The sequence below is a fragment of the Haliotis cracherodii genome, unplaced genomic scaffold, assembly GCF_022045235.1.
Source record: "Haliotis cracherodii isolate W230 unplaced genomic scaffold, xgHalCrac1.p SCAF_1, whole genome shotgun sequence".
Taxonomy (NCBI): domain Eukaryota; kingdom Metazoa; phylum Mollusca; class Gastropoda; order Lepetellida; family Haliotidae; genus Haliotis; species Haliotis cracherodii.
Genome location: NW_027266264.1, coordinates 33,422,361 through 33,449,823, shown reverse-complemented (window position 1 = coordinate 33,449,823; position 27,463 = coordinate 33,422,361). Strand labels below are relative to the sequence as shown.

The 27,463-nt window shown below is 41.3% G+C and overlaps 1 protein-coding gene across 1 annotated transcript; it reads left to right on the top strand.

Moving 5' to 3' along the window:
- The first annotated feature begins 630 nt into the window (after window positions 1–630).
- On the top strand, window positions 631–26,071 carry LOC139476207 (uncharacterized). The gene is made up of 5 exons (XM_071259389.1): window positions 631–816; window positions 12,351–12,494; window positions 17,834–17,931; window positions 20,048–20,198; window positions 23,642–26,071. Exons 1-5 carry the CDS (start codon window positions 729–731, stop codon window positions 23,671–23,673), a joined length of 513 nt encoding a protein of 170 aa, XP_071115490.1. The 5' UTR covers window positions 631–728; the 3' UTR covers window positions 23,674–26,071.
- Window positions 26,072–27,463: the final 1,392 nt, after the last annotated feature.

Genomic DNA, 27,463 nt, shown 5'->3' with positions numbered 1-27,463 from the left:
TTTTTCATATTAATAATTATAATATTTTTTTATCACTTTTGCCATATTTTTCTGTATTCTAACATTTATGGGAGTACGGTGTATATTCTTTATATTACATAATAGCGTCCCTGGTAACCTCAACATGGAGGTTGTCCCGGAACCTCGTATAGTACAAATCAATATTCCTTCTTCTGGACCAACTCAAGAACCTCATAGACCACCCTCAAAGGCAGGTTAGCTGGTGACATAGCCGTCCATAGACGATGCCATGTTTACGGCCTGGAAACCTTGTTACTCCGATGACGATCGATTCTAAGGCTCTTTGACAACAATCAGCAAGGTAGTTTCTTTTTTCGCTACTACACGGGTGTGTTCACTAGGATCACACGATCACTTCAAAAAATCAATCAATATCCTGTGACTGTTCTTCCCGTGCTGAAGGCGACGCGGAGCGCCTCGATCGAGTACCTGTATTGGCATCCCCAACATATCTATAGGGTACTTAGCTCGACACCTCAGTAGGTTAGGTACAGGAAGTATTTAGACTCGAGAATAACAACAGAAACACGAAAACTTTCTCGGCATCTATCGATCCCTTTCACGTGGGACGTTCCCGTACAACGTCGCCATAGTAACGGCGTCCTGGGGAATCGGCCATAGTCACGTGATTGTAGCTTTTACCTTGCAATGAGCTTTATAACTCTGTGACAGTCAACAGCGGAGGGTGTACACACTAAGAAACAGATATGAGTTTTTTAGGGAAAAAATCCAAGGACAAAAAGAGAGAGCGCGAACTCAAGCAAAAACTGGGTATCGACCAGAAGGTTCTTGAGGGTAAGTTCTCAATACTGACTAACTACTCCTACACCTGTCTCCTGCCTTATGTCAATCTTCTCACGCTGTTATAGTTCTTAAAGAGTCCTGTGTTGACATGACATATTGTGGATACTGTCTTTTATTTAAATTCATAAAGGTCATAAACTTGGGTTTCTTTATAGAAATATGACCAAACGCTTTCATTTCTGATTATGTAAATATCTTATTTCGGGTTTTTTAAAAGGTCAGATTACTCAAATTATTTGTTTACATGACTTTACTCTGTTCATAAATACGTGAGTACTTATAAAACGTTTACAAGAATTCCATATACTGGCACGTGTTGTTAACGCACACTTCTCCGTCGATGATGGTGTGTTTGAATCACGTATACTGTGGTCGTGGTGTCTTGTACTTCTGGATTAGTTGCCTAATAGGAAATTAGACAATTCTTGTCACCAGTGAAGTACAACACTGGCGTGGGTAAACAGAACACTTGTGTTGTAACAGTGAACTACGGACACATGCGGATCTAGTCTACACTTTTGTAAAAATACACGCCATGGAAAGCATACCCCACAACCAATTTATTTCTTGTCAACCGAAAGCCCTGTGAGGGCGATCGAATTATTTCCGATTGTGTTTCAATTGTTACTTTCCAATACCAGGAGGCAGGATGTTTTTTATTCCATTTTACGACAACAACAAAATATATTGATTCGTTTTAAAAACAATTCATATGAGAAGTTATAGCTCAGTGGTCAATATAACGTCAATACTATCGAGAGAGTTCTTGTATTTTATGATTTCTAGCCACACAGTCATGTACATGAATACTAAAAGTATTGGAGGTTTAAACATGGATTTCACTGAAGGCTGTTGGTAAATAATATATTTGTTCCATACGACGTTAGACCCGAGTATGTAGTGTTGTCAAAGGCACAGACAGCACAACAGACAGACAGACAGAGTTTTATTCAGTAAGAAGGTCATAGGCCCATAATACAAACAATGGTTGATTGCATGAACTACGCATGCCAAGAAAGTAATCGATTTAAGTTTCATTTAGCCGTTGGACTTTATATAGATATAAACAACAGTCCTACACGAACCTATACATGGAATACTGCTTAGTGCAAACCGGAAGTGCCGCCACCATCTATTTTTTTGCACGTGTGAGTAATTTGATTGGACGCCTCTTGTTAGCATCGTGTCATTCGTATCGAACTCGTTTGCGATTGTTTGTTGTTTAACGTCGCACTCAGCAATATTTCAGCTATATGACGGATCGAATCTGGACAAGACAATCCTGTGACTGATATCATGAGCATCGATCTACGCAATTGGGATACGGTGACATGCATCAACCAAGTCACCGAGATTGACCACCCGATCCCGTTAGTCGCCTCTTACCACAAGCATAGTCGTCTTACGGCAAGTATGGGTTGCTGAAGACCTATATCTTACCCCTGATCTCACGGGGACGTGGTAGATTAAATCAGATGTAATACAGGGTATCAATGTTTCAAAGGTTAAACTGTTATAAACTGCCGGGTTAAAGAATGTATACACCTGTTAACTGGAATTGACCAAAATGTGACAAACGTTAACAGAAAGTTACGAGGCTGAAAACTGTCGCCAAAGACTCCAAACTTAAGGTCCAAAACACACCATTGGTGTCCGTATAAAATACATCACCTTCGAATAATCATTTCTTGTTTGTGTCATTTCTAGCCATGGGTGTATACCTTCTTTTGCCCAGCAGATTAGTAGCGTTTTCATTTTATCCAGTTAAAAGATATGGACAACTATGTCCGTTATCAATATTTTGTCCAGCTATTGTCCAGGTATTGCGCCGTTGTAAGGCTGTTGTTCTCCTTCTTGACCCAACACTGGTCTGTTGTTGCGGGGCAAACTATGTTAAAAGTATGAACATTTCTATATTATATGTTTTCATTTTTTATTGTAGACCATTTATAAAAAAAGGTTTGTATTAATATTTGGATTTTTCAGAACCTTTGAAAAGTATTTCATCGTCATGTTTTTGATAACGTGTTTGACGTCATGTTCTCCATGGCAAACATAGCTTCACGCGTGTCACTTGGTTCGATAGTAAATGCCTGAAATAGCTATACATGAACAACATGTTGCCTTTTACACACGTGCTTCAATCTCATAATGGGTTCATATTTCATGAGACCAGTAGGTAGTTGTTCAGACGTACTGCCATCGAAGTATTCACTGCTGACGTGCGACCATTGACGTCTTCACATTTGATGTACGGCCATCGACGTCTTCACTTCTGACATACGACCATCGACGTCTTAACAATGAACATACGACCATCGACGTCTTCACTTCTGACATACGACCATCGACGTCTTAACAAAGAACATACGACCATCGCCGACGACGTATTCATCACGGACAAAGGGCAACCGCTGTATTCACAGCTGACAAACGACCATCGACCTATTCACCGTTAACCTACGACCATCGACTTATACTGTGAAAAGTTACTCCCTTCAACTGTCAGGATTGGTCGTGGGTGTGATCGGTTTGGGTCGATTACTTTTATTGGCGTATCGGGGTCAAAGTGCCCAAGACCTGCAACCTTCTCTCTCTTCTAAATATTTCACGGAGTCGCCTCATGTAACTGACCAACTGGTCCTATTCAAAGCAGCGTTGAATTTCATCTCGTGTACTTACGCACTATTTTAGAAATAACATAGGTCAAATCCATCGCTAACGTATTGGATCTAAACATGTGGGCCATTGTTTAAATTGGCCAGATGTTTATTAAAACATAAAACCTTGATGAATCAAACCGAGGTGAGGCTTGTCACAGATGGAGGTTTAAGAATCGGTGCTCCTATTTTACAGGAATTCAATGTAAAGATTCAATTCTCATTTAACAGCTGATAGTACCATTCCTCTCCCTGCCACACCATCGAGCGTCGACTCAGTGAGTTTTAATTGCGTTACTTGTTTTGCGGCCTTGAGGCAAAACATATCCACTTGTGAATCGTTCCTCGAACCCGACAGTGTGTGTTGCCACGCAGACCCCTACCTGGTTCAACCTTGAGGGAACCGTCAGCTCGCAGTTAGTAGTTCAGAATCAATATTTTTTAGATATTTCAAAGGAAGAACTTCGTAGTTCAAAACATACTCGAGACAAAATGTAAATAATGCGTCTCGAAGCAACAAAATAAGTCGTGCAAAGATGTAGTGTGGGCGAGAGTTACACTCTGTCGTAAAGGAGTTGCATAAAACAGTAGAAGCGCTGCCCCGGAGGAGACATATGCTGAGTGTATGGTGGTTTGGTAGTGTGGATATATGCAGCGTGTATGGTGGTTTGATGTGTGTGGTGTTGACTTGTGCTGCGTGAGGTGTGGACATGTGCTGCGTGTGATGTGGACACGTGCTGCGTGTGGTGTGGACATGTGCTGCGTGTGGTGTGGACATGTGCTGCGTGTGGTGTGGACATGTGCTGCGTGTGGTGTGGACATGTGCTGCGTGAGGTGTGATTTATGTGCTACGTGAGGTGTGGTGATATGCTGCATGTAAGGATCTCATGTGACAGTTCAGGTTTTATAGATAACCCCGTGTTTTCCTAGTGCCTGGCAACAATAACTATCCATCTTGCAGATACGTGGCTTAACACTCACGCCACTGGGTGTTTTAGGCATGCAGTGACAAGCGTTTTTGTGTCAATCGGTTTTAGAGTCGATGTGTTCTGTTTTAACACCACATGGTAAAATTCAAAGATTTTATCGCAGCAGCATTACCAAGACACACGCCTCGCGACATTCAAACCCACGATTACATACACTCCCGTTCAGATAAAACAGTCCCTCGATACCGGCTCGAAATTTAGCTGTACTGTTTTACAAGAGCTTGTCTAGACGACGAACACGAACAAATGATAACCAATGACTTAAATAAAACAGAGGTATTTGAGTTTCATAGATTTGAATTAAAAAGGCTCTAAAAATATATAGGTATTTTGGGTTTGGATACCAACGTAAATGTATTCAAATATTAGAGAAATATATTTGACATACAGTAAACTATGTTTATAACATCATCCCGAGGCAAGAGAGTTAACTGACTTTAAAAGTCCAGTTTCCACCCTTGCCGAACTAGGCTGGAATTCCAGGGCTCGATCTTAGCGCCACCTTTTGCTATTACGAGTAATGTCCTTTCTATGCCTCTCCTATTGACCAATCAGATTCAACCTCTCGTATCACTTGCATTTGCTTCAAACAAAACGGTGGCGCCCAGTCAGGACAACCTGATCGATAATCAAGATCTATATTGTGATCAAACGAGTCATCCATCGCAAAGTGTATCAAATCACGTGAGCACCTTGATTAAAAACATGAAAAGATATAGAAAATATTTGTTGACAACGAGTTAGCGGTGCACATGCTTTGCAAATCCAGCAGTCGACCGAAATCTGCATGACACTTTACGAACCGGATTTCGATTTCGGTGCGCGATTTTGATTGGACTATGCATAGACTCGTTAATCCAGCCAAAATGTAACTCCATAATACCAGCCTAGTTCGGCCAGGGTGGAAACTGGACTTTTATAGTCAGTTAACTCACTTGCCTCGGGAAGATGTGTATATAACGAACACGCTTATAACGAACTGACGGATATAACGAACTGTTTTTGGCCCCGCCCATTGCTATATATAAGCGGTTTATGTTCTTATAACGAACTACGGTTATAACGAACTAAATTTAGTGGTCCCTTCAAGTTCGTTATAACCGTTGTTTACAGTATTTATCCAATTTTCAAACAAATGTGAGATGTGGACATAAACAGCCTAACTCAAGCTAAGATAGTCTGATCAGGTAGTCTTCCTTCGTTGCTGTATCGCCCAACACAGACCGACGTTGTAGCTGACTTCATCCGTCACGAGTTTCCTGCGGGTGCCCTTATTAATTTACATGAGATCGTATATACGCATCGCGAAAACAGCACGGAGTTTAACAACTGAGAACGACTCGCCGTCTTGAATTTGCGAGAATGTTGAGGTGTGTAAGGGCCCATGACAATGCAGGGATCATGTTCGGTATCCCGTGGTGTGTGTTTCAAACGTTACGGTATGAATGATTCAACCGTGTTAGTGCGAAGGAATAGTGCGATCAAATAACAGTATGTCAATTATTAATGGTATTTGTAGGTGTAAACAGTCATGGTTGCATTGTCAAATCCACGGATATCCACGGTATATACGTAATGGACATCCTGCATAAATAATATTTACAGCGTTAGCAGAACTGCGAAATGGCGGACAGGTGGCTTCTGTTTAGAGACCTAATTCGGTTTGTAGATTTGCGTCTCTTAGGCCTGCCAGAAATATGATGGTGGGTTTGAATTCCAGATTCGCCCTTAAAGTGTTTCTAGGTTTGTCAGCACCTTACAAGTGCTCGTGGGTATCACCGAAGTGGTAAACATCTGAGACCTGCATCACTTCAGGCTTGCCTCCCACATCAAGCTGACAGGCCGCGATATAACTGGTTTACAGTTCAATACTCACTCACTCAACTGTGAAATACTAATGATGTCTCGAAGAGCCTGGTGCGTTCTAAAATTCTCCATGGAATTTATCACCATTCAAGCCTCTGACAAACCAAATATTCCCTGGGGCCCGGGTTAAAATTAGTCCCCAATGCCCCCTTTCTGCTGGTGGTAAATGGCGACAATTGTGGATCAAACTCGGTGATGGTGACTGTTACCGCGCCGCGATCACCCGTGAAGATCAAGGTTAAAATTAGAATAGGCCTTCAGCAACCCATGCGTGCCGAAAAAAAAGGCGACTATGCTTGTCGTAAGAGCCGACTAACGGGATCGGGTGGTCAGGCTCGCTGACTTGGTTGATGCATGTCATCGTATACCAATTGCGTGGGTCGATGCTCATGTTGTCAATCACTGGAATGTCTGGTCCAGACTTGATTATTTACACAACAATCACTCACACATGAAACATCTGTGTAAGAAGATTATTGTCAAGTAATCAAGAATACATTTGTGTCTCTGTATTTCCTTTGTCAACATGCTACCACGTGACACCAATCAAACTGCGCATGACTGAATACCCAACTATGAAACTAGCTTCAAATGTTAAAGATGATTATTTGAAAGCAATTACAGTACTACTTAATCATGGCCTGTGCTTATTTACTTGTTTCTATCGCTATTTATATATCCGCCAACTCTATGTATATGTATATGTTTACTGCAGCAGTTTTATATAGCATATTACCAAGTTGTTATTTGACTTATGCCATGCCCTGTACCAACGTATATTCTAATATCAGGTGGAGTATTGTAGCAGCAATTGATATTTCTCTTTAGGGTTGAAAGATATATTTGCAGGGTGCATATTAGAAGTTCTCAAAGCTGATTGGTGTAGACAAATGGACGTCATACATAGCCTTAGTGATCGACCAATTTTAACCAAACAAACAAAACATCTTGCAACAATGCAATTTTTGTGTAAGGCAGTTTCTGTTTTTTTCAACAGTCTGAAGTATAATAAATTCAAGAATTTTCTGCGACAATTTATTCGATATATCAATAACAGTCCATATATCCATATTTGTATCCATATCTCATATTATTATCCATATCCTCATCCATATATCCATATCATCATCCACACATCCATATCCCCATCCATATCCTCATCCATATATTCATATCCTTATCCATGTGTCATATAATTATCCATGTCATATAATTATCCATTTATCAAAATCCTCACCCATATAAACATATCCTTATGCATATTTCATTTTCTCATCCATACATCCATATCCTCATCCATACATCCATATCCTCATCCATATATCCATATCTCATTTCCTCATCAATACATTCATATCCTCATCCATACATCCATATCCTCATCTATATATCCATATCCTCATCCATATCTCCATATCCTTATCCATATCTCATATCCTTATCCATACATCCATATCCTCATCCATTTAACCATATCCTCATCCATATCTCATATCCTTATCCATATATCCATATCCTTATCCATATCTCATTTCCTCACCCATATAGCTATTTATCATAAAATGGGTAGGTTTCTCGGCAGGATAAAGCCAACGGATAAAAACGATATCCGTTGGGGTCATATGCGGATAGAGATGCAAATGTCAAAGGTCAAGTAGGGACTACTTTCACTATTTATAAACAAACATGGCGTCGCCCTCGTCATTTGGCGATCGAGTCAGAATTAACCATCGGGAATCTGGATAAACTACAGGGATAATTGCTATCATTATCAAAAGAACAGTCTAATATACTGAAAATCAGTGTCTAAGTGTGACGTAGCTAAGGCATTTTATAAGTTTTGGCAACTTTCGAGATATAAATTTCGAAACAATTTTGCGAGGGCACGAGGCCTATCAGTATCCATATCTGTGCGTGTAGACCTCTGCGGCTTGAAACCTTCTCCACAAATTAAAATAGTTTGATTTGGAACCAAATATGTTTGAATTGTTACCTTGTTTCGTTTTGTCGCTGTGTGTAAATCTGACTACACTTCTCAACGTCATGACAGACCGACGGTCAACAACGTCTGACCGTGGCCGTGACGTCTCATAGACTAGGGTTAGAGTAACTTCCCTTTGACAAAGGGCAGTTACTCTAGCGGACAGACTGATGGATTGCCGCGAAAGGCAAATAAAAACAATAGTTGTTTTGCGTATATGTTGCTTCGCCACTGTATAAGAAACAGATTTCAGTTGGAACTATATTGGCTACTGTCACTGTCCGACTGACACATCACTTACCCTGTGACGTAATAAATATTAATGCGCGCATTCCAGGAAAACTCGCAATGTTTCGGTAATGTTTGTGAAAGAGGGAAAGTGATTTTGAAGCACAGAATTAAAGAATGACATTATATGATAAAGAGGTTATCACGCTTGTGTGTTTGGGGATGGTAAATATCCTGTATTAGGAATAAACACTATGTATTTAGCTCGCCAAGGCTCGCTAAATACAATGTTTATTCCTAATGCAGGATATTTACCATCCCCAAACACACTCGCGTGATAACCTCTATATCTTTATCCATATCTCATATCCTTATCCATACATCCATATCTATAACTATTTCCAAATATCTACAGATATTTCTCGTGCAATGACACAAAGGAAGTTTATATGCGAAACACACCGTGTAATGTCCTACAAGGATAGATCCAAAACTGTTGGGTACCCATATTTAATTTCCGTTACGCATTTCAGTGGTAATAATTCCTCTGACCGTTGTCGCTAGTTTGATTGGCTTTATACACGTTCCAATATTACCAGTTTTCAAACACGGTTTCATGGAATAAAATATAAATATATATGACAATCATCGGAGTTCGTAGATTCTATTTCATAATGAGAAACGGCCACGTGACAGGGCATATCTGAAACTATATTTATCTCTGAAATAACATGTCATATTGTCCCACCGTGTTTGCGTTATCAGTGTGCTATGGCAACAAATCAGTCCCTCGCACCATGAAAACTGAATGTGTCTCCACCAACGTTTTGATGAGCAAACATCAACTTGTCTTCTATTGATTAAAGCTCTAAACACAGGGCGCAATATGACAGACAAGCATTATCGACTAATGGTTAACTGTGAATATTTGCACAGAATAACATTGTTTATGTGAATGAAAACCCAGCTCTAGCATGCTTGACTATTTTGCATTAATGCTGCACAGCACGAGCACGTGGTTGTTTATTTACAGTTGCGAAACCCAGCTGATATCCTCCATTATTGTCTCAGCTGTCACAGATAAGTACTTTGGGAAACACTGTCAAATGAAGGTGTTGAAGTACGTGTATTGAGGTTTTAAAAAGAGATCAATAATGAGAATTCCATTCTTGTATCAATTTTTAAGCGGCTCTCTATATGAACTTGGTGTACACAGAAGCAAATGTTGTCAGCGCAAAGATCATAATCGAAACGGAAATGGGTTTCGAAACATGAGAAACCTGACAGCTGAAGGACATAAATCCGCTAAGTTGATAGCGACGCTTTACGTCACTAGGTCAAAGATCAACGTGCCGTGACGGTGAACATCGATGCATATAATCGGGAACGGTGTCAACGTGTCGAACGACAGTCCGGTAAGATGTCACTCCAAGACAGCCAAGTTTGACGTCAGCCCAAGACAGCCAAATAGATGTGTTAATCCAAGACAGGCAGGTACGATGTCAATCCAAGACAGTCCGGTAAGATGTCACTCCAAGACAGCCAAGTCTGATGTCATCCCACGACAGCCAAATAGATGTGTTAATCCAAGACAGGCGGGTACGAAGTCAATCCTAGACACTCCGGTGCGATGTCAATCCAAGACAGTCCGGTAAGATGTCACTCCAAGACAGCCAAGTCTGATGTCAGCCCAAGACAGCCAAATAGATGTTTAATCCAAGACAGGCAGGTACGATGTTGTCAATCCAAGACAATCTGGTGCGACATCAATCCAAAAGTGTCGATGTCAATCCAAATCTATGAGTATGGTGTCAATCCAAGACAGTCTGGTACGATGTCAATTTAATACAGCCAGGTATGACGTCAATGCAAAACGGCCAAGAACGCTGTCAAACGGTCAATAATATGTAAATACAAGACAGACAGGTATCATGTCAATCCAAAACGACTAAATACGATGTCAGTACAAAACGGCCACGTACATGTCTTCACAAATCGGTCAGGACGTGCGAGTGATCGAATATTCATGGCGCTGGGTATTATACCCATTCACAGCAGCTTTGAGGTCATCGTTGTCGTCATAGCGCTTTCCATGAAGGTGTTCTCCCGGTTAAAAGGTGGAAATCAGTTGGTGCCAGGTCTGGCGAGTATGGAGGGTGAGGAAGCTCTTCGAGCCCACATTGTCGCACAGCAGCCTTTGCAATTCGAGAGGTGTTACAAGAGGCATTGTCATGAAGTAGAAGAAATCCAGCAGTCAGCGTTCCGCGCTGCTTTCTTTGGTAGAATCCCTCAGGCAATGAAGCAAATCAGTAGGCACCGATAATCGTCTTTTGACTTTCTAAGTAATCACATTCTTTGCATCCCAGAATACAATGGCCACAGCTCTCTTCACTGATCTTGAAGGCTTGTATTTCTTTGGTGCCGGAGAAGTGGAATGGTGCCATTCCATGGATTGACGTTTTGACTCGGAATCATAATGGTAGACCCATATAGCACCAACTGTTACTAATCTCTTTTTTGAATTTGGCAGAATCAAACTCAATTAGCTAAACATTTTCTCTGATAATGTCATTTCTTTCTTCCTTAAGATCAGAATTTAGAAACTTTGGCACCAAACGAGCACATATCTTATTCATCTGTAAATGTTCATGAATAATAGTTTCAATGGATCCATGGCTTAGACCTGAGTCTTCCTCAAGTTCAGCAATGATAATACGTCTGTCTGACAGTATAAGTTTTTCTATCTCCTTGATTGAAACTAATGATGGAAGTTGAGTCACGTCCACACCTTGGGTCATAAGGCTTGTTCTACAAGACCTAAACATAGCTGACCAACGTTTAACAGTGGAATAGCTAGGGCACTTATCCCTATATACTTGTGACATGCAGTTATGAGTTTCTTAGTGAGTACTTTCTCTAAAGTCAAAAACTTGATGACTGCTGGGTACTCGTTCTCTCCTATTGTTGTGTCCATTTAGACCCCTACCACGTTCAACTGGCTGTCACTAATATACAAACGGACACAACAGACCAAATACACTTGCAATGAACTTCTCAAACAATATACTACATTGACTAGTTCACTTTGTTATGGCCCATAGTTGAAAGTTAGTCAGGCTTAGAACCTTTTGACCAACCTTTTGAGTGTAAATAATGTTCTGTATATTGTTGGATGTCTTTCCAAATCAATATATTCCTCGAGGCAAAAGGAGAAAAACATTGATAGAAATAATATTGATGAAGAGCTTCACTTTATCGACCACAGTGTTAGTGTTTTTTAAACGTTCAAAAAAATGTATTTCAGATGTGTGCTATATCGTATAATTGGATATGACGCACCACGTCAGTTTCAACCATGCAACGAGTTTTGTTGTATTTTGTTCATGTTTTTTTGTGTGTTGTTATTACACTGCAGTTGTCTCTAACATGAGTCATCTCACCACAGACTTAGTGAGGTTTTACCAAGATCACATGGAAGTGTCGTAGTCTCAATGCCAGTTTATGGCATAGCGCATTTAATCGGCAAGCATCGTAGTTTAGTGAAAACCAAATATGTTCCCTCGTTCGAAATCTCGTAATATTGCAAGATCTAGGCACCAGGGCTGTGAAGAACGATGTCGCTGTCTGAAGCTTGTTTCCGGACAAGACGTAATTAATGAGGAGGTTACTGCTAGATTGACAGAGTTGGCAGAAGTAGTGAGGTGATAAAGATTATTTTGTTTTTGAACTTGGTCAGACCCCAGACAATCGTGATTTTGAAACAATTATGTGTTTTCTGACTGAACATTTTGATATTTCCAGATTTTCAGAAGACGTTTCGTTTGATGGACCGTGACAATAGTGGCAGCATCTCTCACGATGAGTTCAAGGACGTGATGACCCAGAACAAGTGCCGCTCCTCCGACCAGGAGATTAAGGACATGATAGCCAAGGCCGACCTCGACAGTACGTAAACCTCTACTCACTCATTGTTTGTTAGTAAGGGAGGCTTGGTGTGTGCAGTTAAGGAGATCTGGTTTCACCAATGAATCTTGTAAGCTTCATTTTTAAGGGCTACTATATTCAATAAAGTAGGCTTCTAGGCCACCATAATAAAAGACAGCACTTTGATCCCGGGGGAGTCCGGGTTCGAATGGGTCCCCAGGAAGCTAATATTATAAGGGCCGACGTAATAGATCGGGTGGTCAGGCTTGGTGACTTGGTTGAATGTGTGTCATCTGACCCGGCGGCGTGGATCGTTGCTCATAATATCAATCCCTGGATTGTCTTATCCAGATTATTTACAACCCTTTCGGACTGTAGTAACGGTCTTGAAGACTTTCGAGCTATTGTTAATCCTGTAGGCTTTAGAGCTACTATCAACCTTGTAGGCTTTAGAGCTACTATCAACCCTGTAGGCATTCGAGCTACTATCAACCCTGTAGGCATTCGAGCTACTATCAAGCCTGTAGGACTGTAGCTTCCTATCGATCCCGTGGGCCCTTAGGTCAGGACATAATGAATCACTGACCCTCAACTGCACCTGGAACAAGAGCATGTTCATACAGTTGGTCAGCGGAGCATGCACGTGGCATCAAGTAAATATATGGTAGTCCTCTCGTAAGAGTATAGGAAACATGAGAATGTCCTCGATGGTGCATTCAATAGGGAATTCTGGCGATAATATTTACCATAAGAGCAGGTTGTTTGCAGTGTGTGCATGTATTGTTAGTGAGTTAACACAAGCATGTCTTTGCACGGGTCAATGGTTTCCTCCGAGTGCCTTTCTAACCATTGGGTCCAACTGTGCAAGCGTTCTGAGCTTATCAAAGATCACATCTTAGAACGTTTAAAGATTATGAGATTAGGCGCCTAAACAAAAGGAGCTACTCTGCATCTGGAAGGCGAAGTGCACTCTTCTTTCCAACATATCTGACTAATGATGCGTTAACTACCTTGAGGCTGGAATAGGATTGTTTCGCTATTAGACGAACATTTAGGTATTCTTTGGTTCTGATAATCAATAGCGTATCTACTACATACAGGGGATGTATTATTCACTAGTCTTGAGGGTCATAAGTAAAATGCTTTGTGATGTATTACATTTAATCGTTCGAAGCGCAGGTGCGATGCGTGCGCGGTACGATGTCCTTGTAGGCTTTGACTTATCGAACGAAATGTAACGAATCTGCTTGGTTCTTAGCGTCACACGGGCGTAGCGCTATACTAAGGGACTGGAGTTCGTTGTGCAAATGTGCTTCGCTTATGCTCCTGGGTCCGTATCTCATAAGAAATTTCAGAAATTTGCAATGTTGTAAATTTGTGCCGAGAAAAGCAACTTTTTTTATTTTGAAAGACGAGATGTCTAAGACATCCATCAGCAGCTGAGTATTATGCGGGAAAATATAATCATTAAATGTTTTAAACCAAATTAAATTATAAAAAAATAAAACCATGTAGAAGTATTATTTGAGTGCTGACTAAGACTTAAGGTAGTTTCAACTGAAAATATAATATGATAAAATCAGAGGTCCAGTTTCTTTTGTTCCTCAGTTTGGTGGGGTCGTGGCTTCTGACGAACATTGCATAGGTTTTTCTGTTGCATATATATTTCCTTTCCACAAGGCGATTAATGCTGTTCCATTGAAGTGAGCATATTGCATGTGCCGTGGACATTATTGCTAAGAATCTTTCTGTGAGATTCAGACTCGTGTAGATCTGGGTTAGAATTGTTCTTCAGCAACCCATGCTTGTCGTAAGAGGCGACTAACGGGATTGGGTGGTCAGGCTCGCTGACTTGGCTGATTGATGTCATCGTTTCCTAATTGCGTGGATCGATGCTCGTGAAGTCAAGCACTGGATTGCTTGGTCCAGACTCGATTATTTACAGAACGACGTCGTCTAGCTGGAATTTTGCTGAGTGCGGGGTTAAACAACAAACAACCATTTGTAAGATTGGACGAGTGCGTTTGAGTGACATTAGTTGTATTCCGCTCGTAGCAATAGTTTGGCCATTATTGACGGGCGATAACAAAGAGGTGCTTAACACATTGTAACCATGTGGGTATTCTAAACCTCGTTTTCGGCGTGACAATATATGTGACGCTCTGAGATCCGAGTGACGAAACAGTCACACGCTTGTCAGAGAGGTACGACTGATTAAACTATCACACGCTTGTCAAAGAGAATCAACAGACGAAACTATCAAATGCTTGTCAGAGAGAATCGACAGACGAAACTATCAAACGCTTGTCGGAGAAATACGACAGACGAAACTATGAAAAGCCATTCGTTACCAACTTGTGTTATTCCGGGACAAGCCCAATAGCGACTCGTGCCCCTCGCATGGCCATTTTTGCGACCGGGTTCCGTCTCAGCGCAAACGGGCATACCTAAAACAAGTGTCACCTCGTTGCGTTCACTTACATTTCCCCAAATATTATATATATTTCAGATGCAATTTAAAGCACATCGGGTCATGCGGAATTATGCAGTATGATTGAACACATTTAACTGTGTCTTTGGTATATTTTTAGATGCAAGACATATGTAAAACAAAAAAATACTTCTGAGGGATTCTTTGACGAAGAACTTGAAATCATACGCGCATTCTGATTGGTTTGTCGTATTTTCGCACATAACATTCATCGATAGGGGGACGAGTCTTCTTGCAGGTTACCGAAAGGGGCGAGTGGTTGACGAATGTATGAAAAGCTTATCGGAGAAATGCCACAGACGAAACTATCAAACGCTTGTCGGAGAAATACGACAGACGAAACTATCAAACGTTTGTCGCAGAGCTTTGTTAAACAGGACATACTTAACATTGACTTACATTGACGGACGTTCTGTTGGATGTTAGGGTTAGTGAGTAAAATACGTCAGTGTCAGCTGATGAGGAACACAGAAGACTTTAGTCACACATGTTTGAGACGTCTTCCAATGTGACCCACCCGTGAACCGGAAGCTCTGTGGGCGTCGACTGAGGACGGACGAACATACCACCGCACATGTCTTCAAGTTCAGGGGCGGTCGCGTAGCCTAGTGGTTATAGCGTTCGCTCGTCACGCCGAAGACCCGGTTCGATTCCCGACTTGAGTACAATGTGTGAAGCCCATTTCTGGTGTCCCCCGCCGTGATATTGCTGGAATATTGCTAAAAGCGGCGTAAAACCATACTCACTCACTCTTCAAGTTCACCCACAGATCTTGACAGGACGTATTAGATGCCCGAAGCTCTACTTGCGTATGTCCCCCTGTCGCGATATGGATGGAATATTCCTCAAAGCGGCGTAAAATAATACCTTCTCATTAACTCACGTATGAAATGCAAAACTGAATTTATCATTAAACGAAGACAAAAACACATCTTTATCTCAATATACATAATAATGTTAATGTTCAAAACATGTTTACTTCCTTGCATATATACAGCTTCGACCCAATAATAAACATTAAAATGCTCGCTCGTCAGGCCAAATGACCGTTTAGAATCCCAACAAAGGAACAATGTACAAGCCTCCTTGAGGTGTCTCCCGTCGGGAGACGACAAGAATACTGCTAGCACGGCGAACACAATACTCACTCTGGTCGAATCCCAGATCTATATAAAAGATTGTCCTTGAATGCCTCAAGTGTGTGTATGCACGTTATTTGTTGCAGTACATATGGACCACGTTTAGTGTCAGTGTCAATATTATTCACCTCCCAGCGTTGTATGATACATCGATATTTCCTGCCAAAGGTTACACTATGTACTAACCTACGGAGAACAAAGTAAAGTTCTGTTCGACTACCGTATTTCCTCGATTAAACGCCAGGGCGTTTCTTTCTTTTGGACACTCCTTGACCCCGACGTTTAATCGCAAAGGTAACAATACGGAGAATTTCATGCATACAAACTTCCTGGCATTTAATCGGGGCCCGGCGTTTAATCAAGACTCGGGAGTTAACTCGAGGAAATACGGTACCTCAGATATATCTAAGGGCAGCTATCTTTCCACTGTTGTTTTTGTTCAATAGGCGTGACGTTATTACCTGGGCATGTTATGAATGGTTTCCCCTCTATAGAAGCGATCATTTTATCATTAGTGCAAAACGGTTACCTTTACGTTTTTACAAAACCAAATTATCAGCGGTCAGAGTCAATAGCTACCATTTTGCCAGCGCTTTGGACTCACATGGGATGTCATTAATACTCGTTTGTTTATCAGTTGAATGGCGTCTAATCATCACAAAGTTCCAGATAGCTATTGCATTGAATGACGTGAGGGCGTTTAAATAGCTTTTTGTGGAACACTTAATTCTGTTTTTCTAGAAATTAACTAGTTTCGTTTTATAACAGTGGTGTATATTCAAGTGATGGTTTAAGCGTTGCGTTATACCAGTGTCTTCCTCTGTTTCATAGAGAACCCTCATGTTATATTCGTTATCAAGGGCGATGGGGCCTTGTGGTTGAAGCGTTTGCTCGTGTCTAAGAACCGGGTTCGATTCCCCATACAATGCGTGAAGCCTATTCTTCCAACGTGTTCATCGCCATGGTATAGCTGAAATATAGCTCAACATACAGCTCCCTCACGCACACTTTTTTCAACTTTAACATATTCCTCTCCTTATTAGTATTCGTATAAATGGTATATATTCCAAGATCCCATAAAGGCGTACACATGCGATTCCTTGTGATGTGGTATAAGTTCTTTTGAGTTTGGGGTAAGCGTGGTCTGTCATCTATATAAGGTGTCGCGGTTCGGTGTGCAGAGTTGCGTCCCCTCAACACGCCAGATTCCTATAATGTGGGTTCGAATCCCGGTTCGATATGATCATGTTTCTAGGTTTGTCAGCACAATATCCTAGGCCCTCTTACAGACATCAGAGCCTATGTGTAACAAAACAATCACTCCATTCCATATGAGGTTTCGATAATACTGGAGGGCTCGCTTTTAGAATTAGTTTTATTGAACCTTAAACAGAACTTAAACAGGGACTATATGTTACTCTACACCATACCCGTGCTCGTGGGATTCGCCAAAGTGGTAAACGTCTTAGAATTGCATCACTTCGGGCTTTCCTATTCCTTTCCTCTGTGTGAAGCCCATTTCTGGTGTCCCCCTTCCTATTACGGCTGGAATATTTCTAAAGCGGCGTAAAACCATATTCACTCACTCATCCCAAGGTGACAACTGAAATACAACTCACTCACCCACTTGTTTTAGTCGAACTCTGTGTAGACATGACCTGTTTTATCGTGACATTGATTAGATTTCTGTGCATTTCAGACTAACAGTGTGTTTGTAAATTGTATTGCAGACAGCGGGTCGATTGAATTCGAAGAGTTTGCAGAAATGATGGCGGTAAAGTACAAAGAAAATAAAGCACTTGAGACCGAGATCAGAGAGACCTTTGCAGTAAGTAGACAGCACACAGCGTGTGAACATTACAGGACAGGGATCACGTCATCAAAGAGCCATTTTGAGGTAGTTTAGTTGCGTGCCAATGAAAACCTGGTTTTAATGTTACCTTTCAAAACATGCAGGGTCGATATGGGAATCAAGATGATCAATTCTGGTTTTGATTTATGTCCTTGTAAATTACCAAAGTAAAACTGATTTGGAACAGTGGGGTTGAAATACCATGAAAACTGTTGTGGCGGTTCGGGCAGATCTATTGAATCAGATACTATTCACAGATATGAAAGATGTATGAGGTGGTGGTGTGCCACAGGCACGACATTATGCGACTGGCGCACGGAAACATGCTTATCGTCGGACTCTCCCCAGGGAGTTGAGAGTACATTCAAACGCATTGTTGCATGATGTATTTTCTATCCTGATCAATCTCGCAAAGCAGATATAGCATTCATTTCCTGACACTCCCCATTCACCCTCCATTGTACAGTGTGATTTATGTCCATTCTATTATGACGGGACGCCCACACGTCAAAACGGGTATTAAAAAGGCAAAACGGTCAAAAGTCAAAATGGCCCAAACGGGATCTTTTTTATTGCTATTCCGGACATTTTTTATTTATTTTGCGACGGACACCTAACTAGGGCACTTGACATGTGTTAGTCAGGGTTGATTGGTGTTTGCCAATTGTTTTAATAAAGGAAGTTAAAGATGTCATATAAGTTAATCCTCAAACCGTTGTTTTTCCCTCTGTGCAATCATCGTTTTGATCACACCATTGCACTTTATTGTTAACAGAACCAATTCCCTAATCCTGGATTAATAATGCATTTTAGTATGTAGTTATGACGTCTAAACGTCGCTGTATAAGCGCAACAACCTTGAACGCGACGTTAAAAATCCCATTTCACCTCACCTATGACGTCTAAATACAGGAAACTGCTTTATCAATTACCTATTGAGAATGATAGCCGAGTGTGCGACCCAACAGTCACTGACGATTGCCATGACAGTGCTCCCGTTCAATTTCAATCTTGAACGCGACGTTTAAAATCCCATTTCACCTCACCTATGACGGCTAAATGCAGGAAACTGCTTTTAATTATCAATTACCTATTGAGAATGATAGCCGATTGTGCGACCCAACAGTCATGGACGATTGCCATAACAGTGCTCGCGTTTAATTCAAAACCTTGGGCAACTCTGGTGAGCCCGCGTTGGCCACTGTATAGGTTAGCTTTGTTTGATATGTCAGCACAAATAACCGATTTACGTCATACTTCGGTTGACAAAAGCTATCCATAACATACTTAACCCTGTGGTGCGGTACTATGGTGAACAGCCCCGTGACGTCAATGGGAAAACTAATTAGATTTGATCATGAATAAAAGCATTTTAATGAATATGATTAACTACAAGCATAGATATTCAGCAACCCATGCTTGTCGTAAAAGGCGACTATGCTTGTTGTAAGAGGCGACTAACGGGATCGGGTGGTGAGGCTTGCTGACTTGGTTGATGCATGTCATCGTATCCCAATAGTATGGACCGATGCTCATGATGTCAATCACTGGGTTGTCTGGGCCTGAGTCGATTATTTACAGATAGTTGCCGTATAGCTGGAATATTGCTGAGTATGGCGTTAAACAACAAATAAACAAACAAACAAACAAACAAAACTATAAGCATTAATACTATATATAAATTGTTTGATAGGCATTACTTAGAAGTTGACGGATGACAAGATAGACACAATTTTTTATGGATAACAACTTCTTTAATACTGTAAAAGGCGACGTTTCGGTATAGATCCTTATACAGTCTTGCTTGACAACGGTATAAGGATCTATACCGAAACGTCGCCTTTTACAGTATTAAAGAAGTTGTTATCCATAAAAAATTGTGTCTATCTTGTGATACTATATATGTATTCTGATATGCGTCGGGGAATTTTAACTTTCAATTGTTGATGTGAAGTGATGAAGTTTTAAATCGATTATGCACGTTGATCACGATTTTGCATCTGTTTGATGTTCCTTGTGGTTTTGTACAATGGCAGCCTTAGCTCGTGATGTTACATGCGGACCTGACTGACAATCTTGTCTGTCTGTGTAGAGGTTCGACACAAACAAGGACGGCTACATCTGTCGGCGGGAGCTGCAGGAGGGTATGAAGTGGATGGGTGAGATGCCGCTCACGGACGCCGACGCCGACGACATCATCAGATGCGCAGACAAAGATGGGGACGGGGTCCTCTGCATGAAAGGTACATGTCCTGTATCATTTCCTGTACTCATAATAGACGATTTTGTTGTGGTACTGAGTGTGGTACTTAGCGTTTGTTTGTTTGTTTGTTCTTGTTTAAAGCCGCACTCAGCAACATTCCAACTATACCACGGCGGTCTACAAATAATCGATTCTTTACCAGACAATCCAGTGATCGACATCATAAGCATCGATCTACGCAATTGGGATACGATGACATGCATCAACCAAGTCAGCGAGCCTAAACACCCGAACCCGTAAGTCGCCTTTTACGGCAAGCATATTCGCCTTTTACAAGAAGCATGGGTTACTGAAGACCTATTCTACCCCGGATTTTCACGGGTAGAGGTACATAGTAAATTTGAGCGGGCGTTGTTTTACGCCACAGTCTGAAATAATCCTTCTGTGACGGCGACTAGGCAAACTGCATGAGCAACGACCCACGTAGTCAGGGCACGACGACACACACTCAACCAACTAACGCAAACACCTGCCTGATCCCCACAAGTCCGTGACAAGTACTGTACTCTGGGGACTTTGTCAGCACCGGAATTATTGAATTATTGAATTTTATTTCTGTTCCCCATAGATCAAATCAAATTTAAGTCAGACCACCACAAATTAATAAAAGGATATTGTGTGCAATCAGTGATTTTGGAATTCTGATTCAAACCTTCATGGTTTTTTTCGAAACTTTAAGTCCATATCCCCTGGTACCGAATCTATGGTCAAAACCTTTAAATGTGAACATTTTCGGTAAAGCTCCTAAATTGATGACCCGTGGAGATCCGGGGTAGAGTAGGTCTTCAGCAACCCATGCTTGATGTAAAAGACGACTATGCTTGTCGTAAGAGGCGACTAACGGGATCGGGTGGTCAGGCTCGCTGACTTGGTTGATGCACGTCATGGGATACCAATTGCGTGGATCGAAGCTCATGATGTCAAGCACTGGATTGTCTGATCCAGATTCGATTATTTACCGACCGCCGTCATATAGCTGGAATATTCCTGAGTGCGGTGTTAAACAACAAAGAAAACCAAACCTAATTTGAAACCGCTGTTGAACCAATCAGAATGCAATATTTTCCAGAATATACAGTTTTTTTTATGCATTTGAAAATTTAAATAACTGTTGTTAAATTTAATTATATCTATTTAACCATCACACTTTACTGCAACATTCAATTAAGTGTTGTACATTGTTGCCGAAAAAAGCAAATTTATTGATTTTCAAAGATAAGATGTCTAAAAAACCCATCACCAGTTGTGTAATATGCGATAAAAGTTTTAAAACAAAATATTTTTTTAAAAATAAAACCATGTAGATGGTATTTTCGAGTGCTGACTAAGCGACATTTCAGTTCATTAGTTTGGATATAATATTGCTACCCACAGATATTTCCAACATAATATCAAACATAAAACAACATACTGAGAGGTATAGTTTCTTTAGGCCCCTCCGTTTGTGATGCCATGGCGGAATTAGGCGTCACACGGTTGTGAGCAGCGGTGTGATGTATTGGATCCATTGTTCAAAAATTGATCAGATATGAATATTTGATTTCAGTATTAATATCAGATCCTGTTGAAGGATAAAACCCTGAAAGATGGTATATTCGCTATAATACAATTTCCTAAAGTGGGGCAACGAAATAAAAGACGTTATTTTGTATAATGCCGAACAAAACAGATATCACTAAGAGGGCCATGCATTATTTGCTGTTCCTGTCGGAGTATTTCCAACAATTAATCAGACCCTTATCTCATCTTCACGGCTATTATTAAACTGTTTGCCACCTAATACAAGTCAGTGTATAATTTAGGTCAGTGTATAACTAAGCGATATGCCGCTAGCTCTGAGTGCTGTATTCATTCATCTGTATATACGCCCCACTACCCTGGCATCACGATCAATGCTATCAATATTGACAAATATTGGTTTGGTCACACTGTGTTGGTAGCAAGCCAGGATTTAGCGCCTTCATGAAATCAGACAAGCAAAAGGGTTGATATTAATGTGGAAGACCATAAGATTATTGAAAGTAGTTTATAAAAATATTGCTATATTCACAAGAATCTGAAGAGTATATGAGCATCGCGTACTTTGGACTGATCATGATCTGGCTAGGCCTTTCGTATGTTGTTTATTGCCGCACTCAGTAATAGTCTAGCCAAGTCGCGGCGGTCCCTAAATGAGCGAGTCTTGAATTCAGACTCAGCCAGTGATCGCTGGTTCGCATTTGCCCCGCAGGTTATGAACCTTGGTTTGTTGTCACGAAAGCCCAATCTCATTAAAATCAGATCTTAGTTCTCGCTACACGTCAGAAACGTCTTAGTCACGTCGCAATGAACTTTCACAAACTGTGACCGACCAATGAAATGAAGTCGACGTTAGCCAATCAGAAAGCAGCTTTCTCGAGCTTTAAGGCACTAGTTTCAAACTGATGGCTTCCTTCCCAGGCAACACTTCGATAAATATCGATTTAGACTTTGAAAACTGAACTAAAGAAAATTCTGGAATGTTTAATAGATGGGCGATATTGTATGGCATTACCTCCCACGGTCTATGAAAGTCTGTTCCGTTTCAAATCGGTATACTATTGAAGCGAAAGAAAGACACTAGTTCGGAATCCCTCATGTTAACCTTTTCGAGGCTGCTTGATCACAACACACATTCCGACTGTAACTTTCATGATCTGGTAAGCGACGCTCTAATTGGACCAAAGACATACATACATCCATATACGTCTTTGAATGGTCGGATGAAAGGTCGTTCTGACGTGACCTATATTGATATGTCCTCAGATCTTTGTTTAGCGATAGCAAAACTAGGATCCGATTTTGAAACGATTGACCAAAGCCGATCTCGAGCGTTTCAAATTAACTGTAAAGACATACAATCTGTGTGACTTTGAGCTCTCCTCTCACCGTAAAGCTGAGCTCCCGGGTTAAAACTGAATATGGTTCAAACCGGCGTCAGAACCAACTTTCTCACTGATCTGGATTAGTGCGACTGAAACGAAACCTGTATTCAAACAGGCAATTTAAGGATGGCCCTTTTCTGTAATCCGGTAGACACCATTGAGCCATTCGTTACCACTCGTGTCGTTCAGGGCCAACCCGAAAGGCCATTTACGGAAAGGGGCGAGTAGGGCCGATCAACCATTCGGTTAGCCAAGGAATGAGACGACTGACAACGAACAAGAACTGCTGTACACATTTTAAGATCAGAAAGGTTGCGCATATTCCGCCGAAGAAATCATATTGATGAAACTGCGTATATTCCGTTACAGTATTGGAACGTGAATAAGGAAACCAAGTGACATTATTACCCATGAAACATCACCTTCACGTCATCGGAAATTCGAGTCCGGCAAAAGCCGGATATGTTCTATATATTTATTTCACCATGTTTATTCAAATCTGTTCATTTGTATTTTTCAGAGTTCGCCCAGTACATCATCGAGAACCAATAACCTCGCTCTCCATGTGTCACGTGCCTTTACTATATACATATAATCATCCTGTGCTGTCATGCGCAATCACCGCTAACACCGACTTCCTGTCCGGTCCTTACTATTCGTACTTCACAGATTTTCTTCAACCGCTATCTAAAACCGTCAATACGCCGGTTCACACGCAGTGTATTGCGGACATATACAAATATTTATGACGCACAGAACTTATAACCAAGCTGAAGAGTGGTATTTCGCCTTCGCCGGCTACAATATGTAGTGTACGAGCAAAGACCACAGAACAGGATCAGTCATTAAAGAATACAAAGGGTTTATTGGTATATGAATTCGTAACAAACACAAATCTTTTTGCCGGGTAACCAACTGTTTCAGTTACCTGATGATTATTTAGATTCCTTAATCTAGTGTCCGTGCTTGGTATCAGTGAACGAATTAGTACTAGATAGCAACTGGTACCGAAAACAGCACCTCCGTCGTTTTAGAAGAGCTAAAAATAAATTTATTGTTGGATGACAAAGTGTATGAACGAGAGAGAAAGATGTCAGGCAAATAACTGTTACATTAAGTAGAGAAGGGACTTCGACCAGGTGTAACTATAACGACTATAACCTAGTGGTTAAAGCGTTCGCTCGTCACGCCGAAGACCCGGGTTCGATTCCCGACTTGAGTACAATGTGTGAAGCCCATTTCTGGTGTCCCCTGCCGTGATATTGCTGGAATATTGCTAAAAGCGGCGTAAAACCATACTCACTCGATCACTGACGGCGCACACAGGAAGTGGTCGTGGAATGGGTCGGTGACGGCGACTGAACGTCTATGCGCCTGTGAGTATTGGTCCTCCCCTTCCCCGGGGGTAACATCAGGGGGTTGTCATGTTTGGAAGTAACGATACAGGGTCCACGTGTATCCAACGCAGTCCTTTCTTTCTAGGGGTTAGTCCGTCTGGTGTTATAGTTACGGGGGACAGAGCCAGTATCCCACACCGCCCTTCCATCCCCAGGGGTAACATCTTGTTGTTAGCGTGCCTGGTGTTATAATTACGGGGGACAGAGCCAGTATCCCACACCGCCCTTCCATCCCCGGGGGTAACATCTTGTTGTTAGCGTGCCTGGTGTTATAATTACGGGGGACAGAGCCAGTATCCCACACCGCCCTTCCATCCCCAGGGGTAACATCTTGTTGTTAGCGTGCCTGGTGTTATAATTACGGGGGACAGAGCCAGTATCCCACACCGCCCTTCCATCCCCGGGGGTAACATCTTGTTGTTAGCGTGCCTGGTGTTATAATTACGGGGGACAGAGCCAGTATCCCACACCGCCCTTCCACCCCCAGGGGTAACATCTTGTTGTTAGCGTGCCTGGTGTTATAATTACGGGGGACAGGGTCCACAAGTATCTCTCACCATCCCAGGGCGTATAATATAACCACCACCCACCACCCACCACCCACCCTCCGTGAGTGCAACTTTAGTTTCGAAAACACAGCTTGGGTGAAACAAGGTTAGGGTGCCGTTCCGCGTTCTTTACACAACGATGTCATTCTCCATGTTAAAGTATAGGGTTACGATCGTCTTAGCGCTAAGATCGCTCTGTGGATTGGGTTCTTGCTGTCGACATCTCTTCCTGACGTTTCTGAAATATTTGGTGTGCTAACACCAGGGATGATGCTTCTAGTCAGGGTGAAGCGGGTGGATGTGGCCGCATCTACTTCTTGCATCTTCCAGGAACTCTAAAATACCCGGATATGATCAACCCACGTCAACCTATAGATATTTACCACCATTGTGTCTGTTGTGTGCGTATATGTGTATATGTGTTGTGTATCACAAAGCTTGGCCTTAGTTAAATATACAACCAACTTAACCTGACAAACAGGATCAAATACCAAAGAGAAAATCTATGAACATAGAATTGAAATCGAAGTCATAATCAACACTTCCAATATCGATCAGATACTATTTACAAATAGGAAGTATTGTTCCAATAGTGTAAATTTCAGTGTAAACAATTTCCTCATTATTGGAAAACCGGAAGCGTTTTTGCAATAGCTTATTTTGCGCGTAACATGAAAAAACATCAGTTACGTTAATGGTAGCTATAGCTTTAAGCAAACCCAATCCGTAAAAAAAAGTTGTTTTCATATTATTGGTAGGCGGAACTGGCAATGAATTACAACCAAGCTGTTTCCAATCGTCCAGAGTCAGTTACCATTTTGTTACAATTCCCACTCTGAAGGGTTGTCGGTTAAATGGAAAGGCTTTAGTAATTATATATCCTTAAGTGTCTTTGAAATTACATGTCTGTGTATAAATGCTCCGATATTAAATATGCAGTCATATGCACATTATATAAATCTGCCTGTCTGTGTTTATATAACGTTATATCATCATATATTAACCTGCATAAAGCTGGACGATTTCGTGCTGTTTTTTGTTTTGTTGTCTACGGCGGACATGAGTTTTACTGGTTAGAAAAGGTTCTCCGCCTCCGTGGTCTAGTGGATAGAGCGGAAGGTCGGGGGTTCGATCCCCGGCCGCGTCATACCAAAACGCGTTTAAATATGGTACTTGTTGTTATCTGCCTGTCTCCCATACCCTAGAGAATAAATTAGGAAATGAATCCCACTCAAGTTTGGAAAGTGTGGTAAGACTAGATTGCCTCAGCTAATATTAAGCATTGTTCTGGGCTCCATTTGCATTTATATTTTGTAGTTTGTAGATATATATTCTCAACTAAGATTACTTTATTTCTGGGACTAGATGTTAGTCAATTGGATATTTTCAAAGCGATCGTTGGGATACGACTATTATTAGTCTGTGTCGAGGTATGGTAGGTACGACAAGGGTAGCGCTACGGCCGTCGTAACTTCTATACTTTTACACAGACGTATGTCAGTCGTAGGGCTAAGATCGCTTTGTAAAACCGGTCCCTTATTTGGTTGTTCATATTTGTATATGTGATATACATCGAAACCTAACTTGATAAATAGAGGTTATCACGCGAATGTGTTTGGGGATGGTAAATATCCTGCATTAGGAATAAACATTGTATTTAGCGAGCCTTGGCGAGCTAAATACATAGTGTTTATTCCTAATGCAGGATATTTACCATCCCCAAACACACAAGCGTGATAACCTCTTTATCATATAATGTCGTTCTTTAATTCTGTGCTTCAAAATCGCTTTCCCTCTCTCACAAACATTACCGAAACATTGCGAGTTTTCCTGGAATGCGCGCATTAATATTTATTACGTCACAGGGTAAGTGATGTGTCAGTCGGACAGTGACAGTAGCCAATATAGTTCCAACTGAAATCTGTTTCCTATACAGTGGCGAAGCAACATATACGCAAAACAACAGTTGTTTTTAATTGCCTTTCGCGGCAATCCATCGGTATGTCCGCTAGAGTAACTGCCCTTTGTCAAAGGGAAGCTACTCTAACCCTAGTCTATGAGACGTCACGGCCACGGTCAGACGTTGTTGACAGTCGGTCTGTCCTGTCATTACGTTCAGAAGTGTAGTCAGATGTACACACAGCGACAACACGAAACAAGGTAACAATTCAAACATAGTTCGGCCCAATCCAACTATTTTAATATGTGGAGAAGGTTTTAAGCCGCCGAGGTCTACAAGCACAGATATGGCTACTGATCCCGCTTGGCTATGCCTCGTGCCCTGGCAAAATTGTTTCAAAATTTATATCTCCAAAGTTGCCAAAACTTATAAAATGCCTTAGTTACGTCACAGTTAGACACTGATTCTCAGTATATTAGACTGTTCTTTTGATAATG

Bases quoted from the DNA above. Each gene is read 5' to 3' on its own strand.
- LOC139476207 (XM_071259389.1), top strand. From the start codon at position 729: ATGAGTTTTTTAGGGAAAAAATCCAAGGACAAAAAGAGAGAGCGCGAA. The intron at 12,495-17,833 runs GTACGTAAACCT...ATTGTATTGCAG, and splicing joins AGCCAAGGCCGACCTCGACA to ACAGCGGGTCGATTGAATTC. The intron at 17,932-20,047 runs GTAAGTAGACAG...CTGTCTGTGTAG, and splicing joins AGATCAGAGAGACCTTTGCA to AGGTTCGACACAAACAAGGA.